The sequence below is a fragment of the Salvia splendens genome, chromosome 15, assembly GCF_004379255.2.
Source record: "Salvia splendens isolate huo1 chromosome 15, SspV2, whole genome shotgun sequence".
NCBI classification, from domain to species: domain Eukaryota; kingdom Viridiplantae; phylum Streptophyta; class Magnoliopsida; order Lamiales; family Lamiaceae; genus Salvia; species Salvia splendens.
The window spans coordinates 3,802,551-3,826,798 of NC_056046.1; the positions used below are offsets into that span (position 1 = coordinate 3,802,551).

General features: G+C 35.8%; 5 protein-coding genes across 9 annotated transcripts; 2 read left to right on the forward strand and 3 right to left on the reverse strand.

Annotated features, from left to right (window-relative positions):
• Positions 1 to 1,942: 1,942 nt before the first annotated feature.
• Positions 1,943 to 4,828, forward strand: LOC121767323 (protein NETWORKED 1D-like). 3 transcript variants are annotated; one of them, XM_042163567.1, is made up of 9 exons: positions 1,943 to 2,036; positions 2,137 to 2,306; positions 2,558 to 2,620; positions 2,758 to 2,777; positions 2,948 to 2,992; positions 3,303 to 3,370; positions 3,617 to 3,753; positions 3,838 to 3,926; positions 4,537 to 4,828. In XM_042163567.1, exons 1-9 carry the CDS (start codon positions 1,964 to 1,966, stop codon positions 4,667 to 4,669), a joined length of 798 nt encoding a protein of 265 aa, XP_042019501.1. In that variant the 5' UTR covers positions 1,943 to 1,963; the 3' UTR covers positions 4,670 to 4,828. The 3 variants fall into 3 exon arrangements, with proteins under 3 accessions (XP_042019501.1, XP_042019502.1, XP_042019503.1); XM_042163568.1 differs by having other exon boundaries at positions 3,620 to 3,753; XM_042163569.1 differs by having other exon boundaries at positions 3,623 to 3,753.
• Positions 4,829 to 4,877: 49 nt separating this feature from the next.
• Positions 4,878 to 7,486, reverse strand: LOC121767322 (type I inositol polyphosphate 5-phosphatase 4-like). The gene is made up of 7 exons (XM_042163566.1): positions 7,044 to 7,486; positions 6,882 to 6,969; positions 6,685 to 6,798; positions 6,030 to 6,596; positions 5,649 to 5,912; positions 5,329 to 5,521; positions 4,878 to 5,214 (listed from the first exon to the last, which is right to left on the reverse strand). The coding sequence occupies exons 1-7, from the start codon at positions 7,141 to 7,143 to the stop codon at positions 5,110 to 5,112; spliced, it is 1,431 nt and encodes a 476-aa protein (XP_042019500.1). The 5' UTR covers positions 7,144 to 7,486; the 3' UTR covers positions 4,878 to 5,109.
• A 3,924-nt stretch (positions 7,487 to 11,410) lies between these two features.
• LOC121766553 lies at positions 11,411 to 15,747 on the reverse strand. 3 transcript variants are annotated; one of them, XR_006043029.1, is made up of 5 exons: positions 15,615 to 15,747; positions 15,363 to 15,539; positions 13,672 to 14,752; positions 13,216 to 13,358; positions 11,411 to 11,998 (listed from the first exon to the last, which is right to left on the reverse strand). XR_006043029.1 is itself a non-coding variant. In XM_042162813.1 (5 exons), the coding sequence occupies exons 1-4, from the start codon at positions 15,627 to 15,629 to the stop codon at positions 13,715 to 13,717; spliced, it is 1,158 nt and encodes a 385-aa protein (XP_042018747.1). In that variant the 5' UTR covers positions 15,630 to 15,747; the 3' UTR covers positions 13,011 to 13,358; positions 13,672 to 13,714. The 3 variants fall into 3 exon arrangements, 2 of the variants coding, with proteins under 2 accessions (XP_042018747.1, XP_042018746.1); XM_042162813.1 differs by lacking the exon at positions 11,411 to 11,998 and having other exon boundaries at positions 13,011 to 13,358; positions 13,672 to 13,947; positions 14,020 to 14,752; XM_042162812.1 differs by lacking the exon at positions 11,411 to 11,998 and having other exon boundaries at positions 13,011 to 13,358.
• LOC121768677 lies at positions 11,457 to 11,978 on the reverse strand. The gene has a single exon (XM_042165220.1). The coding sequence runs from the start codon at positions 11,976 to 11,978 to the stop codon at positions 11,457 to 11,459; it is 522 nt and encodes a 173-aa protein (XP_042021154.1).
• A 3,505-nt stretch (positions 15,748 to 19,252) lies between the features above and the next one.
• Positions 19,253 to 21,509, forward strand: LOC121769122 (probable inactive receptor kinase At1g27190). Its single transcript, XM_042165821.1, has one exon. The coding sequence runs from the start codon at positions 19,369 to 19,371 to the stop codon at positions 21,166 to 21,168; it is 1,800 nt and encodes a 599-aa protein (XP_042021755.1). The 5' UTR covers positions 19,253 to 19,368; the 3' UTR covers positions 21,169 to 21,509.
• Positions 21,510 to 24,248: the final 2,739 nt, after the last annotated feature.

The following is a 24,248-nucleotide window of genomic DNA, read 5'->3' on the forward strand; positions in this document are numbered from 1 at the left end:
ATAATGAGAATTACTTTGTCATAATTTGCATTTTTCTACTTGAAAACCTTAAACCCTAAGATTCGAGCATGTGACTCATTGCAAGATTTTGATTACTTTATTTTTACGGGCAATTTGATTGGACTAAACCAAATCAATAAAGATTTGACAATTCATTATATGATAAAGCTAAGAACGCTCTTTAATCTTTATTACGCTAGTGACATAATGTCAGTTTCGTCTATTATTAGTGTGATTATTCACCCCATTTAAAATATCTAGAGTGATTAATAAAAAGTTAGAACTCTTTTTTTTTGGTTGATTGCTAATTAACAATATGATACATAAAAAGTTAGAACTCTTTTTTTTGGTTGATTGCTAATTAACAATATGATACGTAGAACATAGATCCCTTAACAAGAACGTAGAATAAAGAAAGGAAGTCGCGGAAGCAAAGTCCATCGATCAACTGAGAACTGATATTGAAATAAAGTGCGAAAAAGTGTAAAAGGAAAAAATAGATAATTTGATTTCTTAAATGAATGAAAAGAAATTAATGTCCCATTAAATACCCTACCTTGAGGAATAAAAAATTATTAATTAATTATATAGGAAAGATATGCTAACTTAATAATAGAATAATGATAAGATATGATGTAGATATGATGGATTAACCCATTACACAATAACACATGCTTGTGATAAAATGGAAGTAAACCGACTGATCAGTGTTGTATGCAAGCGAAAAGCAGGGGATTATTATGATTAATTTATAATTAATTCGTATAATTACTTTTGGACTTTTGGCTGCTATAATTAATTAAATTTGATTATCACATGACATCAATCTTATCTTAGCCGTTTGAAATTATAAGCATAAGATTGATATTTGATCTTAGTTACATTATGATATTGTTCATATTTGAAAATAAAGTTGATACAATTTTATCACTATTTTAATAAATGTAAAATGCAAAAAAATCTTTTCAAATATCCATTTCTATTTATGCATATGATGCGTGTACAACTAAACTATTCTTAAAAGTTAAAATAAATAGATTATATTTATAAAAAGAAATTCTAATTATTTATAGACAAGGCCGTTCAAAAGAGATAAGTAATGAATACTGGGCCGGGCCAAGGTAAATGGGCTTTTCTCCATTTAACATTCCGACGTCTTTTACATAATCCAGCCAAATGGGCCATTTAATACTAGTACTATTAGTCAGTTATTCGTAAAATACAACTATTAAAAATACTATTGGGCTCCTTAATAGTTTTATTTTATAGTATTTCGGATCATCAATAAAAATTAGTCATCGTTCATTTTTAATAAATTTTTCCATATCTAAGATAAACCTTATTCACTGCAAAAAATATTTTAATCATTTCTTATCTTTCTTATACTACTACAATTTATTAAATTTACAAATTAATCTAAGCATTATTAAGAGTGGATACCACTTCTCGATTGGCATAAACTAATTAAAAATGCTAATAAATATCTAATTTACTAAGTTTTTCATACTTATTCACTACTAAATTATTTCAATCAAGATATGATCAATTGCTAACTAATTAAGAGATTCAATGGTTAAAATAATGACAAGTGTATTATATTTTAAATTTAAATAATTAGTAAATAAATTTAAAGAGTATTAATGTCAATTCTCTCTTATCAAAATCTATCTCAAAATTTTAAATTTGCATAATTCTCTCGATTTAAATTAATTTTTCATAAAAATATCAAATTAAAGATAATTTTATAAGGATTCCAATGAGATCTCAATTACATATATTCCAACCATGTTCGGGTGATGAAATTTGATAATTTATATTTCAATGCAAATTTTATCAACAAAGGCAAAAATGAATCTCAATAGAGTGTACGTAACTTTGTGTGAATTTGGTCTATATTTAGCGAAATTATTTGACTCCTTTCTGTTAGACCGTTCGAAATTTTCTAAAGGCTGTCGAGAACTTCATGGCGGGAAGCGATTCACAGAAGCCTCTCCTAACTTTGATTCGCGATTTCACCTCAGAAAAATCTCAAGGAGGTAGAACTCGAAGGATTTCACTTTCTGCATTTACATTTGTTTGCCTTTTACTATTCTCGTTTTGCTGATTTTCTCACGATTTTGGGGAACAATTTTCCAGAGCGAAGAATTGTGAATCAGAAGAAACGAATCGAAGAACTAAGATCTGAGCTGGATGCAGCAAACGCGGAGCTGGTAGAGGCGAAGCGTGACAGAGAGAACACGGATCAAGAGCTCAAAGGCCATGAAGTAGAACTATCCATGAACGAGGCTTCGCTTCAAGCGTTAGAGGTATAGATTATCCCATTTTTTTAGTGATTTTTATACTATGTTTTTCCCCAGTCTTTAGGTATGTTATTGTCATATTTAGGTGGAGATGTCATTGTAGATGAATATTTTTGTATCTTCTATATAGTTCTCATGTTTTCCCCTCAATCTGATTGCTAGACTGGAAAATGAATTTACTGGAACTCATTTCTGCAGCCGCGATGATCTGTATTTTTTTTATTTGACCTAAGTATAATTGTTGCAATCTGTTTTAGTCGAGGAATGCTCTCGTTAACTCTGATGTATCAGCACTTGGTGGAAAATTGGCGGAACTCAAGGTGTATTTTACTTTTTTTGCTTGTGTGCCAACGTTAGTTCATTTCATATGCATTTCATACATCGCCTGATATTTCCTGTTCCATGTGTTGATTAAATCTGGTGTTATGAATTGCGCTATTGCTTCAATGACGTGAAGAGTGAAGAGAACTCCCTGTGGTACGATATGTATATGTTTTAGTTACATACTATTGTTTACTCACATCCTTGCAAAGGTTTATTTACATATTTTTTGTAGCTTATAGTACCATGTATAAGAGCTGTTTCATTACAATTATATTACCTATATACTTGATTTACTGTTGAACATGTACCTCTTCTTTTGACAGGGATGGTTTTATTGCAAGAATGCTTGAGCTAAATGCAGCGATAAGGTATCCCTATGTCACTTTGTTAATCCATATTTTGAATTAATTTCTTTCATGAATGATTTTTAAACTACTATGTATCTTCACCCATTGATTAACTTTTCATCTTAAAATGGATGATTGTGTGGGATTTTGCTTCTTGTGGCCAGTTTTATTCTGCAATGCATGTCATGCAACATGCTATTAGGACACAAATCAATCGGTTGGTGTTACATATTATCAAAATGAGGCAGCAGGAAACCTTGTTTCTGATTTCTACCCTTGATCCACAGTAGGCTATTCTTGCACTTATTGCTATTTCTAATATGTGTCATAGGAAATTTCAAGAGTTTATAGTTTCCTCTTCTAATGTGGATAAATCTGCTCAGGCTACTCCTACCGGAGGTATGTGTCATATATACTGGAAATTATATTTATATGAAGTGAAATTCCATTATATATGATTTGTTGAATAAAAAGTTTAGAAGAATATTAAATCAAATTTACTAAAGTTAGTAATTGATGAATGGATGATGGTGACTCCTGGATATTGATTGCATCAGTAATAGAGTTGATTCCTATTTTCAGAGCTTCAAACACTTGTTTATCATCATCGTTTTAGTGGTATTATGTAATTATGGTATCACTCAGAAGCAGGACCCTTAATCACACACAAGCAAGATGGCGAACAAGCCAGATTGGCTCTTAAGAATGAACTTGCGCAAATGGTGTTGCATACTGACCAGGAGGAACAACAGTACAAAACTGAAAAAGAGATTTGCAGCATGGTAGATCTTTTGATATCACCAATTCTGATGCCTAATTAGAAATTGAGAAATATCCCTCTGAACAAAATAATGGTGTTTGTGCAGCTCCAAGAAGAGCTTAGTAATTTGAAAAGAAAAGCAATGCTTCTGGAGTCAGTTATGAAAGAAAGCATGGAGCTGCAGGAGTTGAGCAAATATCCTTTAAGTTGTCTGTTGTTTATTGACATGGTTGGTGATCACCGAATCAGAATACGGAACCAGACCCTGTGGCCTATGTCCTGCGTTAATCAAAGCCTTTTAACACATTAACAGAGTCAACTAATGGGGTTAGTAGATTCAACCAACTCAGGTTTAATCTAGTCAAGTTTGGAAATTCTTACAGAGGAAACAAAGATTAATCTCTTCGCTTCTAGAAATACAACGCAAAAATTGATGCATAATTTGTAGTCTGTGATTTTAAGTCACTGGTATTTTGTTCAAGATAGCGTATATAAGTTGTTGCTGTCATTTTAGTTTAATAAATGGATTCCTAAGGTGTATCAAACCGTACATAGCGTGTCTTATCCCAGCACTTTTTTACACTGTAGTCCAATCTTCTGGCTTGTTGCTCTACCTGAAACATTGTTTAGTCGACACTCGTAAGAAAGATTTAGTTCCTTCTATCTTGAAAAATTACATAGCCTGTTATTAGTTACTGATTGCTCTAATATTTTAACTCATCGTAATTATAATCTTCTGGGTAATTTTGCAAAAGGATAGGACACGTTTATCCATTTACCCTTGTTCTTCCTTGACCGGAAACAAGCAGACTTCAGAACTGGAAGAAAACTGTGCTGCTTTTGGGGATGAGCTACAAAAGAGATTTTTATGCCCACGATGTAATGAAGATAATTCAGCGGAACTTGGTGCAATTATTCAGCCCAGTGAGGAAACATAACATCTTGTAAGTACTTTGAAACTTCACAAACTTAGTTTTCTTAATATACTCCAGTTATGTAATTGCAAAGAGTCAAATCAATTGCGTGAGGGCATAGACACCTAAAATTATATGGAATAATGTAAATTGCACTGTTGATGATCAGTATTCTTGCATGCATCTGAACTGAGTTTTGATATGAATGCTTTGATTGAGGTGGCTCCCCACATAATGAATATATCAACTGTATAAAAGTATCAGTTATGTTTCCTATCTTAACTTTGACATCAGACAATATCTAGAGATTTCTTTCAAAACTGCACATAGTTTTTGCTATTTTTTCTCAACCACGTGCTCTGATTTGAGTTTGTGTTTTGTGGGGTGGTCTGGGTGTAAATGAGGCTTTTCAGTATAAACACATCCAAAAAAAAGAAATAAAAAAATCACTGCATCTTAGTGAATCAAATAGTAGTAGTCTGTCTACTTGCTTTCAAAGCTTTCACGTCCTTCTCAATTAATGAGAGCAATGTGGGTGCTGTTGCCTCTTCACTGTCCATTTCATTTACCTGTAGCAACACATAAAAAGGTTCAGGACAGATCTCTTTTTTTTTTTAATTAGGATTTGTAAGTAAATTTATATTTTTCGGGTGCATGCAAATGGTTGGATTAGGAGACTTAACAGTTGTGCTTGGAGTTTTGGCACGGAAGGTTGTGGGAACTGGGACTGCAGGAGACCTTGTCTTTGTGTTTGCAGATTTCATGATCTGAGTAGTGAAAAGAGCTGATACAGGCCGATGGTCGGAAAACTTAATTTCACTGCGGAAATAGGAAAGTTGCTTCACTCCTTTACCATACCACAGAATCCTGTCACACCTGCATTTAGCAACCACACTGCCTTTTAGGAATTTAGGATCATATGTAAAATAATTTGTTTCTATGACCTGGTAATTGTCTACAAGACTACAGCTATCATCTAACAATTGATGTGATAAAAGTTTACCATGCTGGAGTTCTTTGCTTTTCTCCTGCTCTACTTGGAAGTCCACCCGAATACCTGTTGCAATTGTAGGAAGAGTACTTGTAAGTGGGAGCAAACTCTATGTTTCCCTCTCTCCAACCTTGGAATACGCCGCCACGTTCTAACTCCCTCCTCAACTGATCAAACTGCTGCAGTGATCTCCAGTCTTGCTCTTTTATTAGCTGCCTTGCTAGGTTATCTTCTAAATATAATCTGTAGTTGAGATCTCCAAACCAGAATATCCTACTGCTCTACGAAAGTAAAATCCTATTAAACATACAATCAAATCCCGTCTCTGGATAAACTGAAACAGTTGAGGTTATTAATTTTCCACTTTCAATATTCTATTGAAGGTATACTTACTCATGTCCTAAAATGGTTAAAGGGTGAAGCTTGTCTCCATCCTCGGGTAGGCGCTGGAAGCAAGTTCGCTTGAAGATCTCTGCCACCTGGTAATTCCTTCTCCCTTCATCACCTTTCTTCTCTCCAGAGGCCAAATGTGCAGTTATGAAGCAAAAACTAGCCCCCCCTATAGACATGCTGACCGAAACTGACCCTTTGTTTCCCATAAAGCCCATTATACCACACGCAACGGAACAGACTTTAACGCCTGAGACATCGCAGCGGTTGAGCAGTTCCCTTGTCATCCACACACTAATAAAGACTCCAACCATCTTCTTGCTGGCCATCAATCTATACCTATCACCGTCTTTAGCAGGAAACGGTGTTGTTTGTGGGCTGTCTCTGTTAGAGATGGGGGGTACATCATCACTGGTAGTGATGGGATGCACCATTGGTTGTAGCCATGGACATGAACCTCCATATTTGTTATTGAGCGTGTCTCCTATTAGTTGATTCCAGTTCGTAGCCTCCGTTGGATCCTCCGCTCCGATCACTGTCGCCGCCTTCAACGGCACAATTTCTTGGAGTCTGCTAGTGATCAAACAGTTTAGCTTTGGGGAAATAGAAAAATGAAACTTAGGCTACATTTTTTGGACAGTTAAGACTCTAGACATACCCTAGAACATAGATGTCAACTGCATCATTTCTGATATTCAGCCATTCATCCAAATGCACAGCCAAACTCCCCACCGGTGACCTTCCCGCCACATTCCAAGTACCCACAAAAACTCTGAAAATAAATAAGACCCCAAATTTTAAATAGATAAAAAAAATCATATCTTGATCAAGATTTGTGTTGGTTCAAGAACCAACCTCAGTTCATCGTTTGCAGGGCATGGATCTGCCTCGGTTGAATAAACCGCAGAGTTGTCAGTAGAATCTTCCTCGTCTTCACCACCATCTGCAGCTAATTAGTTAGACATATGCCATAGAAGAACTATTGCATTCATAGATATGTAAATATATATACTATGCCTGAAAATTCGTCAAGCCGAAATTGATCGGTTTTCTTCTGTTTCCTCAAAAACCAACGGCGAAACCTTTTAGACTTCCAGCTTCGACGCTTTCTTTCCATGTAGGCGAGAAGAATAAACTGCCCATGCCCCGGTCACAAAGCAATGATGTGGTCAAAATTGGTTACGAAATTTCTCATGATTTTCATGATAGAAAGTACTAGTACATTTGCCCACGAAATTCTGGATTTTGGTTGGAGTTATTATTGTATTTATCGCCGGCAGCATGAGGCTACTGATGAGACAAAAAGAATCCTTCTTCGAGTTGGGGTTGTATCGGTAGTCACAAGGGGAGAGAGAGAGAGAGAGAGAGAGAGAGAGGTCAAATGTGCTTGTTTGATGAATGGAGTCTATAGCCAAATTAGGACCTCACATGGCTCAATCAGAGTTTGATTATTGGGGGTGCTCATCACGTACTACCCGTGTAATGTGCTTTGAGGGAGATATACCGTTGATCATATATCTAGGTGTTTGGGTTACACGCTTTTGAAAATCTAATACTAATAATTTATACTCGTAGAAATTAACTTTGTAGGCCATTTGGTTTAAATAGCAATTGTTTTATTAGGAAGAGCTTTAGATAGGGATATGCTATTCGAACCGTTCAATCTTCTAGGTTTTATTATATTTTTTGATAGTGAGGACATACATCCCACGACCAAGACCAAACATTTTTAGTAAACCTTGATATCTGACTCTTTCTTACCAATGCCAAGTTCAAAAAATGAATGGATTGGAATTTTAACTTAGTTATTATGGTATGAAAGGGAAATTCGCATGTGATAGCCAACAACGCAATACACATCACTTTCAAAAGATTGGTGAATTTTGAATTCATGAAGCTTATATATTATATTGTACTCCTAATTAAAGCGTGCACACATACACTACATAGGATAAGAGCAATCAATTACTTTTATTCGAGCACACCCTATATAACTAATCTTAGTCAGAGGGAAATAGATTAGTCATCGTAGATTCGTAGCATTTTATGATGGTAAAAACAAAATGAACTAGGTTTTAAGTTTTTAACCTATAAATTTTGTGTGTATGATAGCATGTATTAATGCGCCATTAATTATTTGAAGTCACTATGAAGAATTTTTCAGAATTCGATGACTTATCTATGTGCTGGCGTTTTAATCTAGTGGCGAGATTATTCGCATCTTTGATAGAATAATTTGGACATAAATTTTAAAGTTCACGCTATCAACCCAACTACCAAATGACGAAATTAAGATTTAAGCATCTGTTTCATCTGAAAAATTGTGATATTTCGAATTCAAATTAGTCTCAATTGTCAAAAGTGGGTGATGTGATTCTAAAAATAGAAGTGCGCTAGACGTAAATCCAATAATAGAACTACATTATGAATAAAGCTTAAAAGTCAAATGATTAGCCATGGTTGAGACATGTCTCGTGTATTTTTCGTAATTTCGATGGACCACCTTTTCTAAATAGACTCAATTTAATATTCAAATTTATTGTGTATGTACACATAATTAGAGTTTTTTCATAACATCGTTATACAATACTTATATTCGAATGTTTGTTTTTAATATGAACTTGAAATGACCCAGCAGATCCATTTGGATCGCGTGTGTGAAGAAAGCTCCATTTTAAGACTAAAGTACTTATTAAAATATCTGAGATCCGAGATATGCGTCGGATATCATGGCTAGGGCAGATAAATTAAAACCTACTAGTTTATTTATTAATCGATTAAGAACAATTAACACCCCCACCCCCAAAAAAACACCTACTTCCTTTTTGTTCTCCTCGTCAAAATAAACCAACTATTCAATTGCTTGGCCATGTAGAATCTGGCGGTTTTAAGAATAGAATGAAAATGAATCTGGTAGGAACGAGATGACTTTTTTTTAGGCGAAAAGATTTGGCTGTTGAATTATTCAGCCTGGTTTCCAAGCAGTTGACTTTTGGATTAATAATGATTAGCCGTAAGTGTTAAATACGTGTTTCAATTAATATGATTTTTGGTTGACACACTAATTATCCAATTCCATCACAAATTATTGCTAGCGTTGTAATGCAGTCGTGCACAAGTTGGCTCATTTACTAATTCATCTTTCAGTGTGTGTATACATATGTCCATAGTATAGGGCGTATAGGCGTAAGCATTACCTTATACTATTTGATTAGTACTCCCTCTGTCCGCGAATATGAGTCCCGTTTTTCCATTTTAGTCCGTCTGCGAATAGGAGTCCCGGTTTACTTTTACCATAAATGGTAATAGGGTCTCACCTTCCACTAACTCATTCCACTCACATTTCATTTAAAATTAATATATACAAGTGGGACCCCTATTCCACTAATTTTTTTTCATTCACTTTTCTTAACATTTCTTAAAACCCGTGCCGCCCATAAATGGGACTCCTAATGGCGGACGGAGGGAGTATTTGCTATTTCCAGAACCCATTTTATTTAAGCCAAATTGTGGATAAAAGAACTAAAATAGGTTTGTACATGTGCTATTTACTGAACCCATTCTAATTAACCCAAACTATAGACAAATGGACTCAAATAGGTATGTACACATGTATGTAGGCATGGACTGAAATAGGTACCTCTGTTTGTGTTTATCTGGTGGTAGAATAGTTAATGATCGATAACAAATGTTTCGAGTCCAAGTTTACTATGACTCAATTTTTATATGTTTTTTATTAAGAGAAGAAGAAAGAAATAGCCAGGTGTATACATTTTTAAAAAAACAACCACCAGTTTAACCTCACTAGATTCAGGTCAGCTCTAAAAGGTTTCTTGACCTTTTCCTATATCAGCAGATATTTAGTACAAAGATTAATACTCTTTATCTTAATGAAATATTTAATTAGCTCTTCAACGAAAAATATCTCTATTGAGAATATACTTTACTTGTGGGTTGCGAAGGCTAGTAACCTTTTTAGGACCAAATATATACGCATCCATGATTCCATGAATCTGATAGAACGTATAAAGCTGCAACCAGATTTATATACAACTTTTCCATTTCATTCTATTAGGAGTAATATGTTATGTACAAATAGTAGTAATACTATTATGGTTATGGAACATATATACGAAAAACCAAATAATAGGGGAACGATAACAATTTGCCTATTTCACAGTTGTTATGCTTCAAATGATGCACATCTTGTTAGTTTTGATAGTCTAATTGGTAGATGGGGCTACATGAGATATTTATGTTGCAGAAATTCCACGACCTCATTTTTGTTAGTTAAAATAGGAGTATTATTAATGAGAAAGTGAAAGAAAATGAAAATCAGCTGGTGGCATTAAGTTTTAGCAGTATATGTCATACATCTTATTTGAGCATATTATAATTTGCAGCTATTGCATGGACATATACCTTATTCTTTATCTATTTGCTTTGTGTCGAATCAAAATTAGAACATGCCGACTCAAAATTGCTTTTGAGTTAAATTTATTATCTTACAAATGAAACATAACAAAAAAACATTCAGAAACATTGAAACCACTTTGAGTTAAAAGCGATTTTGATTCGGCATTTGATGCACGATCTGTTCGTCTACACTTGAATAGTGGAGGATAAAATTCTATTCAGAAATAAAGATAAAAATCTTTTCTAATCTTCGAAAAGAAAGTCCTGATATAAAGTGGGTTAATTGATATTAGTATGTATGTATATAGTTCAAGCTTTTATAGCAAGCTATGTTTTGAGATTATACCCTAGGTTCCCACCTAAGATTTCAACTAACCAAATATATTGATCTTTTGGATGGAGTTTTTTTACCCTGAAAAAGTAAAAATCAAAATCTCTCGAGCAAGTTCAAACCATTTTTTTATCTCTTACCTTTTTAAATATTTAACTTGTGAGAAATTTGCAGGCTACACGACGTACTTTTCATAATTACAACTAGGGAAATGGAAATTACAACGAAAATAAAAAACAAATAAAAATATAAGTAGAGTTGAAAGAATGTTCTTTTTATAAGACAAAATGCCTCAGCAAGTGCTTTTAGATTGCCGTATCATCCCCAAAGATAAAATAATTTCGGTGGGCATAGTAGCTTTGTATTCTTCCACTCCAAAGTCCAAAACTAAACCTTATTTATAGACTCCGGGGAAGACTTCAAAAACTTACAACTAAGGCACCAAGTGATTGATTTCTAATAAAAGTAAGGCCAAATACCTCAATAATAAGAAAGTCCAAAGACCTTGGTCTTAATTCACGGCTGTTTCCAAAAGCTCACAAACACTCAAATCTAAGCTCATTCAAAACTCTAACAATTGTCCATTTTGAGACCTTACTCCAGAAAGAATAATAAGCATGAGCTCGAAAAAAAGCTCTATTCTAAAAAAAATATGTTCATTACTACTTTCAAAATATGATGAATCAATATACACGAGAAGCAATAACATTAGCACATCCCACAATTTGGGTACCCTTAGCATCACATATCAAATGCTGCCTAAACATAGCAATGAAATTCTCCACTCTCTGCTTCAATTCCTCCTCCGATAGCTCATCATATTCATCCAACTTTCCTTCAATCTCATTCTCAACTTCAACTTCCGGCGGTGGCGGTGGCGGCGCCTCCTCTGTCTCCGCCACAACGCATTTCTCAGTCGGAAGCAACAGTTGCTTGCGCTGCCTATGCCTAGTCTTCTTACTCCTCTTGACCTCCGCTTCATCACCTCCATTTTTGCATTGGATTTGGCTGGATTCTGTGTTTTGCGATTTGGAAGTGAAGAGAATGGCTAAGAGCAAGAGATTCAAGGCAAGAAACGCCCACACTCGCCAATGCATGAACACAGACACCATAAATGCTCGCTCAATGCAAGCCATGAACGCCGCTGTCCCGGCCGCGAAGCTCACCGCCCTCAGCCGATCTTCGCCGCCGTCCCCCGCCGCCATTTTTTCACACTTAGACATAGCTTGGTGTGTCATGTTGAAAAAAGAGAGGGGTGAAGAGGGGGTTTTATAGAGAAAGGGAGACATCAAATGGAATGATAATGTGATTGTTTTTTTGCTTGTGTTTTATGGAGTAGTTTTTTGGCCTGAAGGAGCTGTAATGATCAGATGAGAGAGAGAGAGAGAGAGAGAGAGGGACAAGAAGACATTGTTTGTAGTGAAGTTGAAGCACAAGTGACACAACCTTATGATTATTGCTTTTCAATTTCAAACAAAGATTTTTCGAAAAGTTTGTAGTTGAGGCGTGCACCGACTATTTAAATGTGTTGAAGTACTAGAATTCTTGTGTGACACTCTGAAATCCTTCTAGTTTAATGATAGTACACTGCAATTCTTTGTTTAGTCATTTGTTGAAATTTTTATATAAAAGGAAAAAAAAGTAATACTGAAGAAAGAAATGTTTGGCAATGACACAGTGTTGAGTGTTGCTATATTGTTTCAAGACAAGAATGAATTTTGGGTGAATTAAAAAGCTGCCTTATCTGAAAATATAAAACAAAAAGTGAAATTCTTGGCTTGGTGGAGGACATGAATGCACGCCGATGCTACTAATCGACCCCACATTTCAACCCAATTCTTATCAGTATTTTTTCATTAGCTTTACTTTTCCCCTTTTTTATCTTTTTAGACAACTTTATGCATGTGTTTGTATATATGTATGATGCCAATTTCAAGTCAAGCATCTTCAACCCCTCGTCAAGATGCATATTAACATATTACATGGTTAACATGTGATGATGAAAATAAAAATCATTTAGACAAATTTCAATAATGACTCAAATCTCCTGATTAATAGTAGCAGTTTTAGCTCTATACTAAAAAAAACTATCCATCAAAAAACACCATTTCACTATTGAACTCACTTTGATGCTGAAAAATTTGAAACATAACAAATATTTGACAGTTTTTCATATATACTGTACAGGTTATACAGCACTACTATGAAACTGTTTTGAGTTTTTATAGTGCTCAAGATTACGGTTTAGAAGGAGAATAAACATTACTGCTCAAGAGTGAAAAAACTACATACGATTTGTTCGACCATTAGAAAAAGGCCAAGAACATAATGAATTGGTAACAGCATCATCGAATCAGAAAGATCTGACTACAATAAACAGAAATCACAACTATATGAGTTATATATAGCAAAACAGATCATAAATATGGATATATCTCATACCTGCATCTCTCTTGAGTTGAAGCTTGTGTGACTGTCATGAACACACAAATGTAAAACCACTTAACTTTATCCTTCATGGCTTAGTTGCTTCGGAGTTCTTCAAAATTCAACGATCCTAAAACTGTTCCCAGACTAAGGGTAAGCTGCACAATATGGAAACTACTTCAGAATAAGTTCATCTAAAGTGAAAAACATGACAGATCAGCAAGAGGTTTTGCTCAGGAGTTCTAATCAATTTAACTGATTTATGATAGGAAATCTTACTAGTTCAATACAAGAGATAATCTATTAGTAGGCGTCTATGTCCTAAAATTTTTACAACCTAAAATTCTCCTATTTCAACAATGGGAATGGGCTCTTATTATCAGTTGAATTCATACCTTTTAGTTAATCAAATCTCAAACTAATCAACACATTGCGTGAGCTAAAACGCTATTACTTAAAACAATTACTAACCTGATGAGGCCTGCACCAGTTGCCAGATTTTTACAAGATCCAGTCATGACAAGCTTGATCTATCAAGAACTTTCTCAGGGTGAATCGTGGATTTCTTCCGCCATCTCCTGTTGAATGTATATATGCATGGTTTATTGCCATCACCATAGCTAAGATTCGATGCTCTTTCTGCAGCACCATCTTCCACATCACATTCAATTCTTGATGCACTAGACAACTCGGAAGTTGCAGCAAGGTCATCCGGTTTCACTAGCACATCAACCAACTCTGTGTTTTCTGAAAGAGCTTCATTGTTAATAATTTCTTTTGAGACCTCTGAAACATCAACACTCTCAATTTTAGCATCACCTTCTGGCAGGTCTTCGCCAGATTTCGCACACTTTTTCATCTTGCGTGTACCCAGACAAGAAAATTCTGCAGATCCTGAACGAGGTTTCTTGACCTGCAATCCACATGCAGCAATAACGTCATCCCAGAACTTGAGTTTTCTTTTCCTAACACTTCGACGGACTATAGACGCAGCTTCACCATTTCCATATCGGTTGTTTTCATCTAATACAGAAGTACGCTCGACAGCATTTACACTCTCTACATTGGTGCCATTTTCACTTTGATTCAGTTTCTCTACATCAGGAAAGGTTTCTTCCACTAAGTTTGTTTCATTTGCACAAGTTCTCTCTGAACCACCATTCCCGAATTGATCAGACTCCGTTATCTGGTCCAAACAAGCAATTACATTCTGTTTAGCAGAACCCCGACTCCCTTGGGCGAGTGCACTCCAGTCAGACAATAAATTATTTTTACCAATGGTGCTAATAAATTCTGGTTCAGGGTTCAAGGTAGAAGTCAAGAGCTCATAACCTTCACTTCTGACCCTTGTTGTTAAACTGTACTCTTCTGCATTTTCTTGACTCCCTCTCTTAAGAACCACTTTTTTCTTCTTCAACTTATCTAGTTGATCCTGTCCCTGGTTCAGTTCCTCTCTAAGGTCCAAAATGATGCCTTCTGCTTCATTTAGCTGACACTCAAGCTCCTCGAATCTGTTCTTTTGTTTCAGTGATGTGATCTCTGCTTCTTTGGTCTGTAACAAAATTCAAGCTGATTCCTATTATGCTACATCACAACTCAGAATCTTCAAACAAAACTCAACAACATGGTCCTTATGCATATCAATAATCATTTCAATCAGCAAGAAGCCATCATGTAATGTGTTCTCAAGCTGAAATCAACAGATTTTGGAACAAAATGAATGTGTCTCACAACCTTACAATTTTTGTGTTATGTAAATGCATACACGAAACAAATCTATTCCACAAGCTAGATGCATGTTATATTAGATTGCTTTTGTCATAATCTAAAGTAGTTTTCGATCTTGACGCAATAGCAATAATGAACACAAGTAAAACCATTAAATATCAGAAATCCTATAAAATCCTAAATTTTCAATAACTCAAAGTCTGCGATTTAAGTTAGATTATTAGGAATTTTCACACGTCCAGAAAAAAGGAATTTCTAGAAGAAGATTATTGACTAAAATTACGAACACATACATTCGCACATCGCTATATCAAATTCTCAATCACACACCAAAATCATTTCCAGCTTAGGGAATTCAGATCAACCTATTCCTCAAGTATATATGAAATGCAACAAAATGCACAATCGATGTGCGTGTGTTTTTCTATAACTACCTTTGTGTCTATCATTTGCTTCAATCGGAGGAGCATGTTCGCAGCCTCTTCCTTAACTGACACCATTTCCTGCTCCGTCCGCCGCGCTCTCAGCTCCGCCGCCATCACGCGCGCTGCCGCCTCCTTCGCCGTGTTGAGTATCATTTCTGCATACGCTTTTTTAATCGCTTCCATTTCCTGCATCAAAACAAGCGAATAAAACAGCTGGTAGCGCTAAAGCCGCGAAGAAGCTCGTTGATATCAGGCGCTCACCTCCATTTCCGCCATCGTTTGAGATCGGCGAACTTCTGCGAAGAGGAATTTTGGCGTCAACAGCAAGTGTACTCGTTGGCGTGGTTGTTGACGATAATACCCCTCTCGCGATTGATTTATTATGCATAGGGGTTTCCCGATGTACTCCACGCGATGTCGTTTTCACTATTAGGCGCGAATAATTTAGGCGGAAAGGCGCGAATGGCATTTCTGGTATTTTGAAATTTGGAATTGGGCTTTGGCCCGCTTTCATTAAATAGGCTTGATCATTATACGGCCTCAATGGAATTAATCACGCAAAATTATTTAAACTATCAAATAGTAAACATTATATTTATGAGTATAAATAAGTAAATCATAGTAGATTTCATTATTTCAAGTATTTCCTGTATTATATACTACTAAACTCGGCTCGATGATGGGAATGTTAATATAATATTAGATTAATATATACTATTTGTCACATTCTATTTGTCTGATGAGGGTCTATTATTATTAAGTCTTTGTCGTGAATATTCAAATACGGAAGCAGAAACTAAAATAATTGTTGGAAGAGAGTGGTTGGCTTTTGATTAGTATTATAGCATCCTCATCCTCTCTTACTAAAGAGCACGGATGTAGGTCCGGACCCACTTTTATTACTTTTTCACTCTCTCCTCTTAGGTAATAGCACAACACCCACATCCATGCTCTTCCACAAGGACATGTTTAATGGTCCTACCATTCTATTATTCAATTTAAATAAAAACATTTCCACAATATTAAAATGCATTAAAAATATCCGGAATACTATTCCAAATTACAAAAAAAATAAAAATTACATAATTAAAATACTAAAAATTTAAAATTACATAATTAAAATCCTAAAAAATAAAAAATACATAATTAAAGGCTAAAAAATACCCCGTGGAAGGCTATTCCTCTGGCCGCTGCCGCCGCTCCCTCCCGATCTGGGTTCGGGTGCCCACCCGTATCGCCTATCGGAGGCATCTTGGTCGTCCACCGGGTAAGGCCAGTAGTCACCCGAAAATTGTGAACCTTGGGTTTAAGGAGGGGCCGAAAATTGCATTTCCGGACTAAGAAATGGTTGTGAGCCGAACCACTCGTGGTTCCAACCGCGGGAGTCGGAGGGGTGATCGCCGGAGCCGAACATTTTTTTTTTGTAAGTAAGAGTGAAAGACTGAGAATTGATAAGAGAAGATGAGAGAATTTAGATGAGAATTGTGTAGTGCAGTGTGAAATCTTTTGTGTGGAAGTGGGGGTATTTATAGATGAAAATGTGAATTTTGGGGGGGAAAATTTAAAAATAAATTAAAAGGGGTGAGAAAACGGATATAATTTTTTGGGAAGTGGGAAAATATTTTTTTATTTAAAATTGATTTTTGAAATTAAATTCAATTTTTTTTAAAAAAAATAAGAAAAATCAAAAATGCCAACGGCTTTGCCATTGGTCAATCAGAACGCGCCACGTCAGCCTGCTCAGCGGCACGGACGTGCTCGATGCATCGAACAGCGCCGTGCCAGTGGCTGGGGCGCGGCACGGGCGCCGCTGCTGATGCTGATGCCGTTATATTCAAGAGCAAAATATTAATATATCAGCCATCATTTATTAATAATTATGATGACCTACTATATTCCCGGAAATTAGGTGGGTTGACTCAATGAACCAAAAAAATCCTCATAAATAGGTTTTCAAACTTTATTTATTGTACAAAATTTTGTTTAAAATAGTTATAGGAAAAGATAATCATCAAGAAAAAATATGAATGACATAATTTATTGACTTAATAAATTACTGATAAATCACTTATAAACATGTGTTAAACCATACATTAGCATCAGTCCTAGGTATATGTCTGGCATGCTTGCCACATAATATAAAATTTACGCTAAAGTTTGTATGTTGAATATCATAACTCAATACGGAAAGAAAAAAAGTAGCTCTATTAGTTATAGTTTCACATGTCACACACGTTTATAAAGTGTATTTATAAGAAAAAGTTCATTATTACCATAATTTTAAAAAGGCGTCTACCAAAAATATCAACCACTACAAAGCCATTTCGTAGCCAACCATTTTGCTACTACATGTCACAATTTAATTGGTAAAATATTAAAAATAATGAACAACAAATGTAGTCGGCGCTGGTAATTTTTAGGGCTGGCAAATCGTGCGGATTGGGTCGTTATCGGGTCAACCTGATAATGACCCAACCCAATAAGGCCTAACCTGAACCCGACCTGTTAAGGAAACTGTAAATCCGAACACGAACCCGACCTGCTACCTTCAAATCCGAACACGACCCGCACCCGACACGAACCCGTTATCGACACGATATAATATGGGTTGACACGACACGATAACAACCTGAACATGATATTACACGATTAAAACCTAATATTACACGATTAAACTTTAATTTTTAACCTAATTTACACAATTAAAATTCGTTTTATACTATTTAAACCTAATTTATAAGAAATTAAAACATTAAAGTAATATATATTTTTTTAAATAATAATAAAAATAATAATATTATTTCTTAATGGGTTACCCGTATCCGACCCGCATCCGACCCGAACCCAACCCGAAATTATCGGGTTCTTAATGGGTCAACCCGATAAGTACACGGATCCAATAAGACTTGACCACAACCCAATAATTTCGTGCGGATTCGTGTCGGATTATCGTGTCGTGTCGAAAATTGCCAGCCCTAGTAATTTTATCATGACTCACTGCTAATAGTTTAGTAATAAGAGCAATGTGCTACTAACATTATAACAAAGGATTTGCAACACACAAATCTGCGTCTAAAATATTACTCCCTCCGTAAGTAAACAATAGTGTATTTACTCCATTTTTGTATGCTCAAAAAAATTAATCTACTTTTATTTTGAGTAAGTTTTCATCTCTTATGAGATGACTTTCATTTTTCACTAATAACCAATTTTTTTTTACTTTATTGATTTCGTAGTATTAAAATTCGTGTCGTCCCTAAAATTCATATTTTTACGAGACGATGAGAGAAATATCAAAGAATGGACAAAAGCTAATCAAGTTTAGGGATGGATGCATGTGATAGATACTATAATAAATTAGCATCGCATCCTAATTTCTAGGAATTTCAGTTTCATGCGTGCCATCATCTGTCACTAATTTTCTTTTCGGGTTGTCTATTAATATCTTCACACTTAAGTACTTAATAGTAATTTTTTTTAATTAACTCCACATTCTAGTAACTAACTTAACTCATACTCTCTTCGTTCCATTCAAGATGATCACATTTTTGAGTGGAACGAGATTTTAAGAATTGTTGTTAGGTGGAATAAAGTAAAAAGGAAAAAAAAGTAGTTGAATATTTTAATGAGAAAAGATGAAATATGAGGTTATTTCTAAAATTGGAAAGTGGTCATCTTAACTGAGACCAAGTTAGTATGGAAGTGGTAGAGAGTAAATTAGACGATAAAGTTTGAATAAAGTTCGTATGGAAGTGGTAGAGAGTAAATTAGACGATAAAGTTTGAATAACAGCTGTCGTAGGGTTTGACCTGCGGGCATCCCAGTCAAAGACGAATATTTTCGTTGAAAATTCAACACAGGCACCCGAAAAGATCTTAAAAGTAAAAAACACTTAATTATCCCTTCCAGCAAACCCAGAAGAAACCACACACACAAAACACACACTATCTTTCTAGAGAGAGAAACTATGCCTCCCCATTAGCCGCGCCATTTCCCCCCTTTCTCTCTCTCAGACATGAATATTCATCTCCTCCGAATCGGATCGCAGCTCCTCTCCCTCTCGCTGCTACTGGCCTCTCTCTCCTCCGCCGAAGATGACTTCAACTGCCTGCGCGAAGTCCGCAGCTCGTTGACTGACCCCGACGACAGACTGTCCTGGAATTTCTCCAACACCACCGCCGGCGCCGTCTGCAGCTTCGCTGGCGTCAAGTGCTGGAACGACCAGGAGAACAGGGTGATAAGTTTGGAGCTCGCGGATTTCAATCTCGCCGGAAATATTCCCGATTCGTTTCGCCTCTGCCACAACCTTCAAACCCTGAATCTCGCTGGTAATTCGCTCTCCGGCTCGATCCCTGGCCAAATCTGCACTTGGCTGCCTTATTTGACTACTCTCGATTTGTCGCGTAATAATTTGACCGGTGAGATACCGAGTGATCTCTCTAAATGCTCGTATTTGAACAATTTGGTGTTGGATGATAACCATCTGTACGGTGCTATTCCTTACCAATTGTCTAGTTTGGGGCGATTGCAGAAGTTCTCTGTTGTCAATAATCAATTAACTGGACCTGTGCCGTCGTTCAACTATAAATTTGAGCTTGATTATGACGGAAATAAGGGGCTCTGCGGCGGGCCGTTGGGGAAATGCGGCGGATTGAGCAAGAGGAATTTGGCGATTATCATTGCTGCAGGGGTTTTTGGGGCGGCAGCGTCGTTGGTGCTGGGATTTGGGCTGTGGTGGTGGTATTTTGTGAGATCGAGTAAGAGGAGTAAGAAAGGGTATGGTGTTGGTAGAAGGGATGATGATTGGGCTGAGGTTTTGAGGGCTCATAAGCTTACACAAGTGACATTGTTTCAAAAGCCTCTAGTTAAGGTTAAGCTGGTGGATTTGTTGGCTGCAACGAACAATTTTAGCAGGGAGAGCGTTATAGTTTCGAGTAGGACTGGCACGACGTATAAGGCTGTGTTGCCGGATGGTTCAGCTCTTGCGATCAAGCGGCTGATTGAGTGTAAGATTGGGGAGAGGCAGTTTGGGATGGAGATGAATAGGTTGGGGCAGTTGAGGCATCCGAATTTGGTGCCCCTTTTGGGGTTTTGCACGGTGGAGGATGAGAAGCTCTTGGTGTACAAGCATTTGTCCAACGGGACTCTTGGATCGATGCTGACTGGCAATGCGAGCAACTTGGATTGGACGACTAGATTTAGGATTGCCTTGGGTGCTGCAAGAGGGCTTGCTTGGCTTCACCATGGCTGCCACCCTCCGATCCTCCACCAGAACATCAGCTCAAATGTGGTTATGCTTGATGAGGATTTTGATGCTCGGATAATGGACTTTGGGCTGGCAAGACTCCTGAACTCAACCGAGCCTCATGAGAGTAGCTTTGTGTATGGGGATTTAGGAGAGATTGGATATGTTGCTCCGGAGTATTCAACAACAATGGTTGCTTCCCTTAAAGGAGACACATACAGTTTTGGAGTTGTGCTTCTGGAATTGGCAACTGGAAGGAAGCCTCTTGATGATGGTACCCTTGAGGATGCGCCTAAGGGCAGTGTAGTCGACTGGGTGAAGCATCTTGCTAGTTCTGGCCGGATTAAAGATGCCATAGATAAGCAGTTATGTGGGAAGGGCCATGACGAGGAGATAGTGCGTTTCTTGAATATCGCTTATAACTGTGTTGTTTCTCAGCCCAAGAACCGGTCGTCTATGTTCCAAGTTTATGAGTCGTTGAAGGGCATGGCGGAGGAACATGGTTTCTCAGAGCATTTCGATGAATTTCCTCTGTTGTTCACGAAGCAAGAGCCAACTAGTCCCCTTTGAATCAAGGGTTCTGATGCAGGTTCCTGCAAATTATGAGAAGCAAATTGTTTGATATTATCCATCATGAATTGCTTTTCATATCTATGTATCTATATTATATATAGCTCATCTGCATATATTTGAAGCTTTGCATTTTGAAATATGTTATATCTAGAGCTTCTATTTATGGCTCAGTGTGTGTGTTTGTAGATATAGATTTGGCCTTCTGCTTCTGCTACGAAGTCTTTTGAAAATTTGATACAGTTCTTATGCATTTTTCATGTATTTAGTATGGAAATGGGAGATTAATCATGTTACAATTTATGTAGCTGATTGGGAGAATCTATAATGTCATTACCTTACATGCAGGAACTAAGATCGTATTTTATTTTATATTATCTCGTATTATACTATTATTTAGTATGTACAATTAATTCTGCTGTCGATTTCTATTGCTTTCTTCTCATTATGATATTTGATTTGATCATTTTCTTGTATTCCATCTGCTAGTTTTTGTTTTTAGCGATTTATGTTAGATTCTGGTGACATTTATTGTATTCCAAAAAATATCTCATAACTACTGTATTCGTAATCTATTAATGTTTTTATAAAATGGTTAATTACTCGAACTTATACTTATACTCCTTGTATTTTCTGATTTTTTCCACTAAAACAAAAACTCAATACCGATATGGTAATTTAAAAACTTGCCAAACAAAATGACGTCATTTTAGTTGCATTTATTAGTCAATCCCAACAGATTTTCGTAGATTTTGATTTATTGAATCAAATCACAATAATCTATAGTCTCATTTTTTTATGGGTCCCTGCAACAGCAACATTATTACTGTAAAGAAAAATAAAAATAAAATTTCATTTTCCTTTTCTTTTTCATTTACCCTTTTCCTAGTATCCAAGTTTATCTCTTGCATTTCCTAAAAAAAAAGTCACTCCTACTATATCTCTCACATTCCGAAATTCTGATAATTGTAATTAAAAAGTTTTAGGTTAAGGAGAATTTCACGTCCGCCTCTATAGCCATCTTTTGGTAATAGTCTAGATATAGTAATTTTCATCAGTGAAAAAATGATTTTACATAGTCATCATTTTTTACTCCACTTTTTACTAAGAGAGGCAGAGGAAATATTAAATTAAAATAATGGAGTAAAAGAAACTGATTCCTCCCATGCAAGACAAATGAGGAGCCCACCGCAGTTTGAATCTCATTCACTTTGGACTTCTTAAAATAACCAAAAATCAAACCTAAAAATAAAGAAGATAAAAAAAGGAATTAAACAAAAAAGTATAGCTGTGAAGAAAAAGAGAATATGCAGCTACCTCTTTTTATTTTGCATTTTGAGTGTTGCAGATATTCATATCAAAGTACAAAAAGTTTGAACTTAATACATCATTAATATTATTTTATGGAGTACATTTCATATGTAATTCTCAAAACAACCAAACTAGATGTAGGTACTGGAATATATAACTCGTTACCACAATAATTGTCATACAAATAACATGACCACCAGAACTGAATGGATGTTTGGAGAATGTAAATCCAATAGCATATGTTAGTTTTATTAGTATTTGAGTCACAAAAGTATTATTGGATGTGAGTTTGAATTCAAATAATTCACATGTTTCACTGAAACATAGTCTCACAAAGTATTATTGGATGTGAGTTGAATTCAAATAATTCACATGTTTAACTGAAACATAGTCTCACACTATTAAGAGACTCCATATACTATGAATCATGATTTCATAATATATAAAAAAACAATTTTGCAATTGAAATGTAAAAAATAATACTTCATCTATTCACAATCAATAGTTTTGCATTTTCACTTTGGTCCATTCATAAAAATTAGTTTTCTTATATTCTTGGTAAGTTTTTTTCTCTATTGAGCTTTGCTTCATTCTTCACTAATAATATTTTAATTATTTTTTCTCTCTATTGCGCATATTTTACCAGTTTTGCATTAAAATTCGTGAAATTCAATATTAAAATTATTAATAGCGAACTGATGGTACGGAGTAGAATGAAATAGAATGGTTACCTAAATTTCAGGCACTAAAAAACATATTAGCAACATTTGAGGGGCAAATATTTAGAAAGAAGGGCCCCTTTAATTGAGCCCGTGGCGACAACCTTTATTAGGGGACACTACCAAATATCTCAAAACAAATGTTATAGACAATACCATCATTATCTGCATGAGCATGCTACCTCAAAACATGTCCAAAAGAAAATTTTAACTATTATTCTATTTTAATTGTCCCAACACACGTTCTAGAACAATTAATTGTACAAACGAGCCCTTAATTCTCATGACATAAATTCACAAACAAATTGGATTTCCTCGACTCGACTGCTTAGGCCTGTGTTGAGCATAACTAATACGAGATTGAAACACGACACAGAACGCCTTGCCCCGCGTGATCTTTTGACATGCAAAGTAAGTATCAAGAATCTCTGTCTGAGGAGATAAGCAAAATATAGTGATTGAGACAGCCTGCAAAAAGCTATGCCCTCTTTTTACCAGAAATAGAAGCCATCATCATCATCATACATGGATCCAACATTTCTCATCACAACAAATATGTATGAACTTATGTAACATTTTCATCCCACTTCATAATTCACAGAAATGGAACTCCAAATTCACCTTTCTTCTTCATGTTGGAGGTAGTCTAGTAGTCCCAACTCTTCTGCAAAAGAAACAAGAACACCAACATAAATATTTGAGATTCTTGAAAAAAATATCTATGCCTTGATAGAATGAACATATATACCTGTTGTGAATGGGATCAGGGCCATTGGGGACTCTTCTCTTGCTGACAAAATTGAGGTGGAGACTTGTCTTTTTTGGAGTTTGCATTGGGATACTAATAATAGTCCTAAAACTGAAGTGGGATAAGCTCACAACAAGAAGCAGAAGAAAGCAGAGAAAGCAAACTGACAAAGCTAATTTTCTTGCACAACCCATGTCCTAACTAGAAAATCTGCAAATCTCTACACGTTTAGGGCATGGCTGTGGCCGAGGACGAGGATGAGGACGTAGACCGGGTTTTAAAGGAATGGGAGAGTGTGGAAA

Coding starts and splice junctions, on each gene's coding strand:
- LOC121767323 (XM_042163567.1), top strand. CDS start 1,964: ATGGCGGGAAGCGATTCACAGAAGCCTCTCCTAACTTTGATTCGCGAT. Junction 2,778..2,947: donor AGTGAAGAGAACTCCCTGTG/GTACGATATGTA, acceptor TTCTTTTGACAG/GGATGGTTTTATTGCAAGAA. Junction 3,371..3,616: donor TCAGGCTACTCCTACCGGAG/GTATGTGTCATA, acceptor GGTATCACTCAG/AAGCAGGACCCTTAATCACA.
- LOC121767322 (XM_042163566.1), bottom strand. CDS start 7,143: ATGGAAAGAAAGCGTCGAAGCTGGAAGTCTAAAAGGTTTCGCCGTTGG. Junction 6,799..6,881: donor CCTGCAAACGATGAACTGAG/GTTGGTTCTTGA, acceptor ATTTATTTTCAG/AGTTTTTGTGGGTACTTGGA. Junction 5,215..5,328: donor CCAAAACTCCAAGCACAACT/GTTAAGTCTCCT, acceptor GTGTTGCTACAG/GTAAATGAAATGGACAGTGA.
- LOC121768677 (XM_042165220.1), bottom strand. CDS start 11,978: ATGGCGGCGGGGGACGGCGGCGAAGATCGGCTGAGGGCGGTGAGCTTC.
- LOC121766553 (XM_042162812.1), bottom strand. Junction 14,753..15,362: donor AGCAAATGATAGACACAAAG/GTAGTTATAGAA, acceptor ATTTTGTTACAG/ACCAAAGAAGCAGAGATCAC.
- LOC121769122 (XM_042165821.1), top strand. CDS start 19,369: ATGAATATTCATCTCCTCCGAATCGGATCGCAGCTCCTCTCCCTCTCG.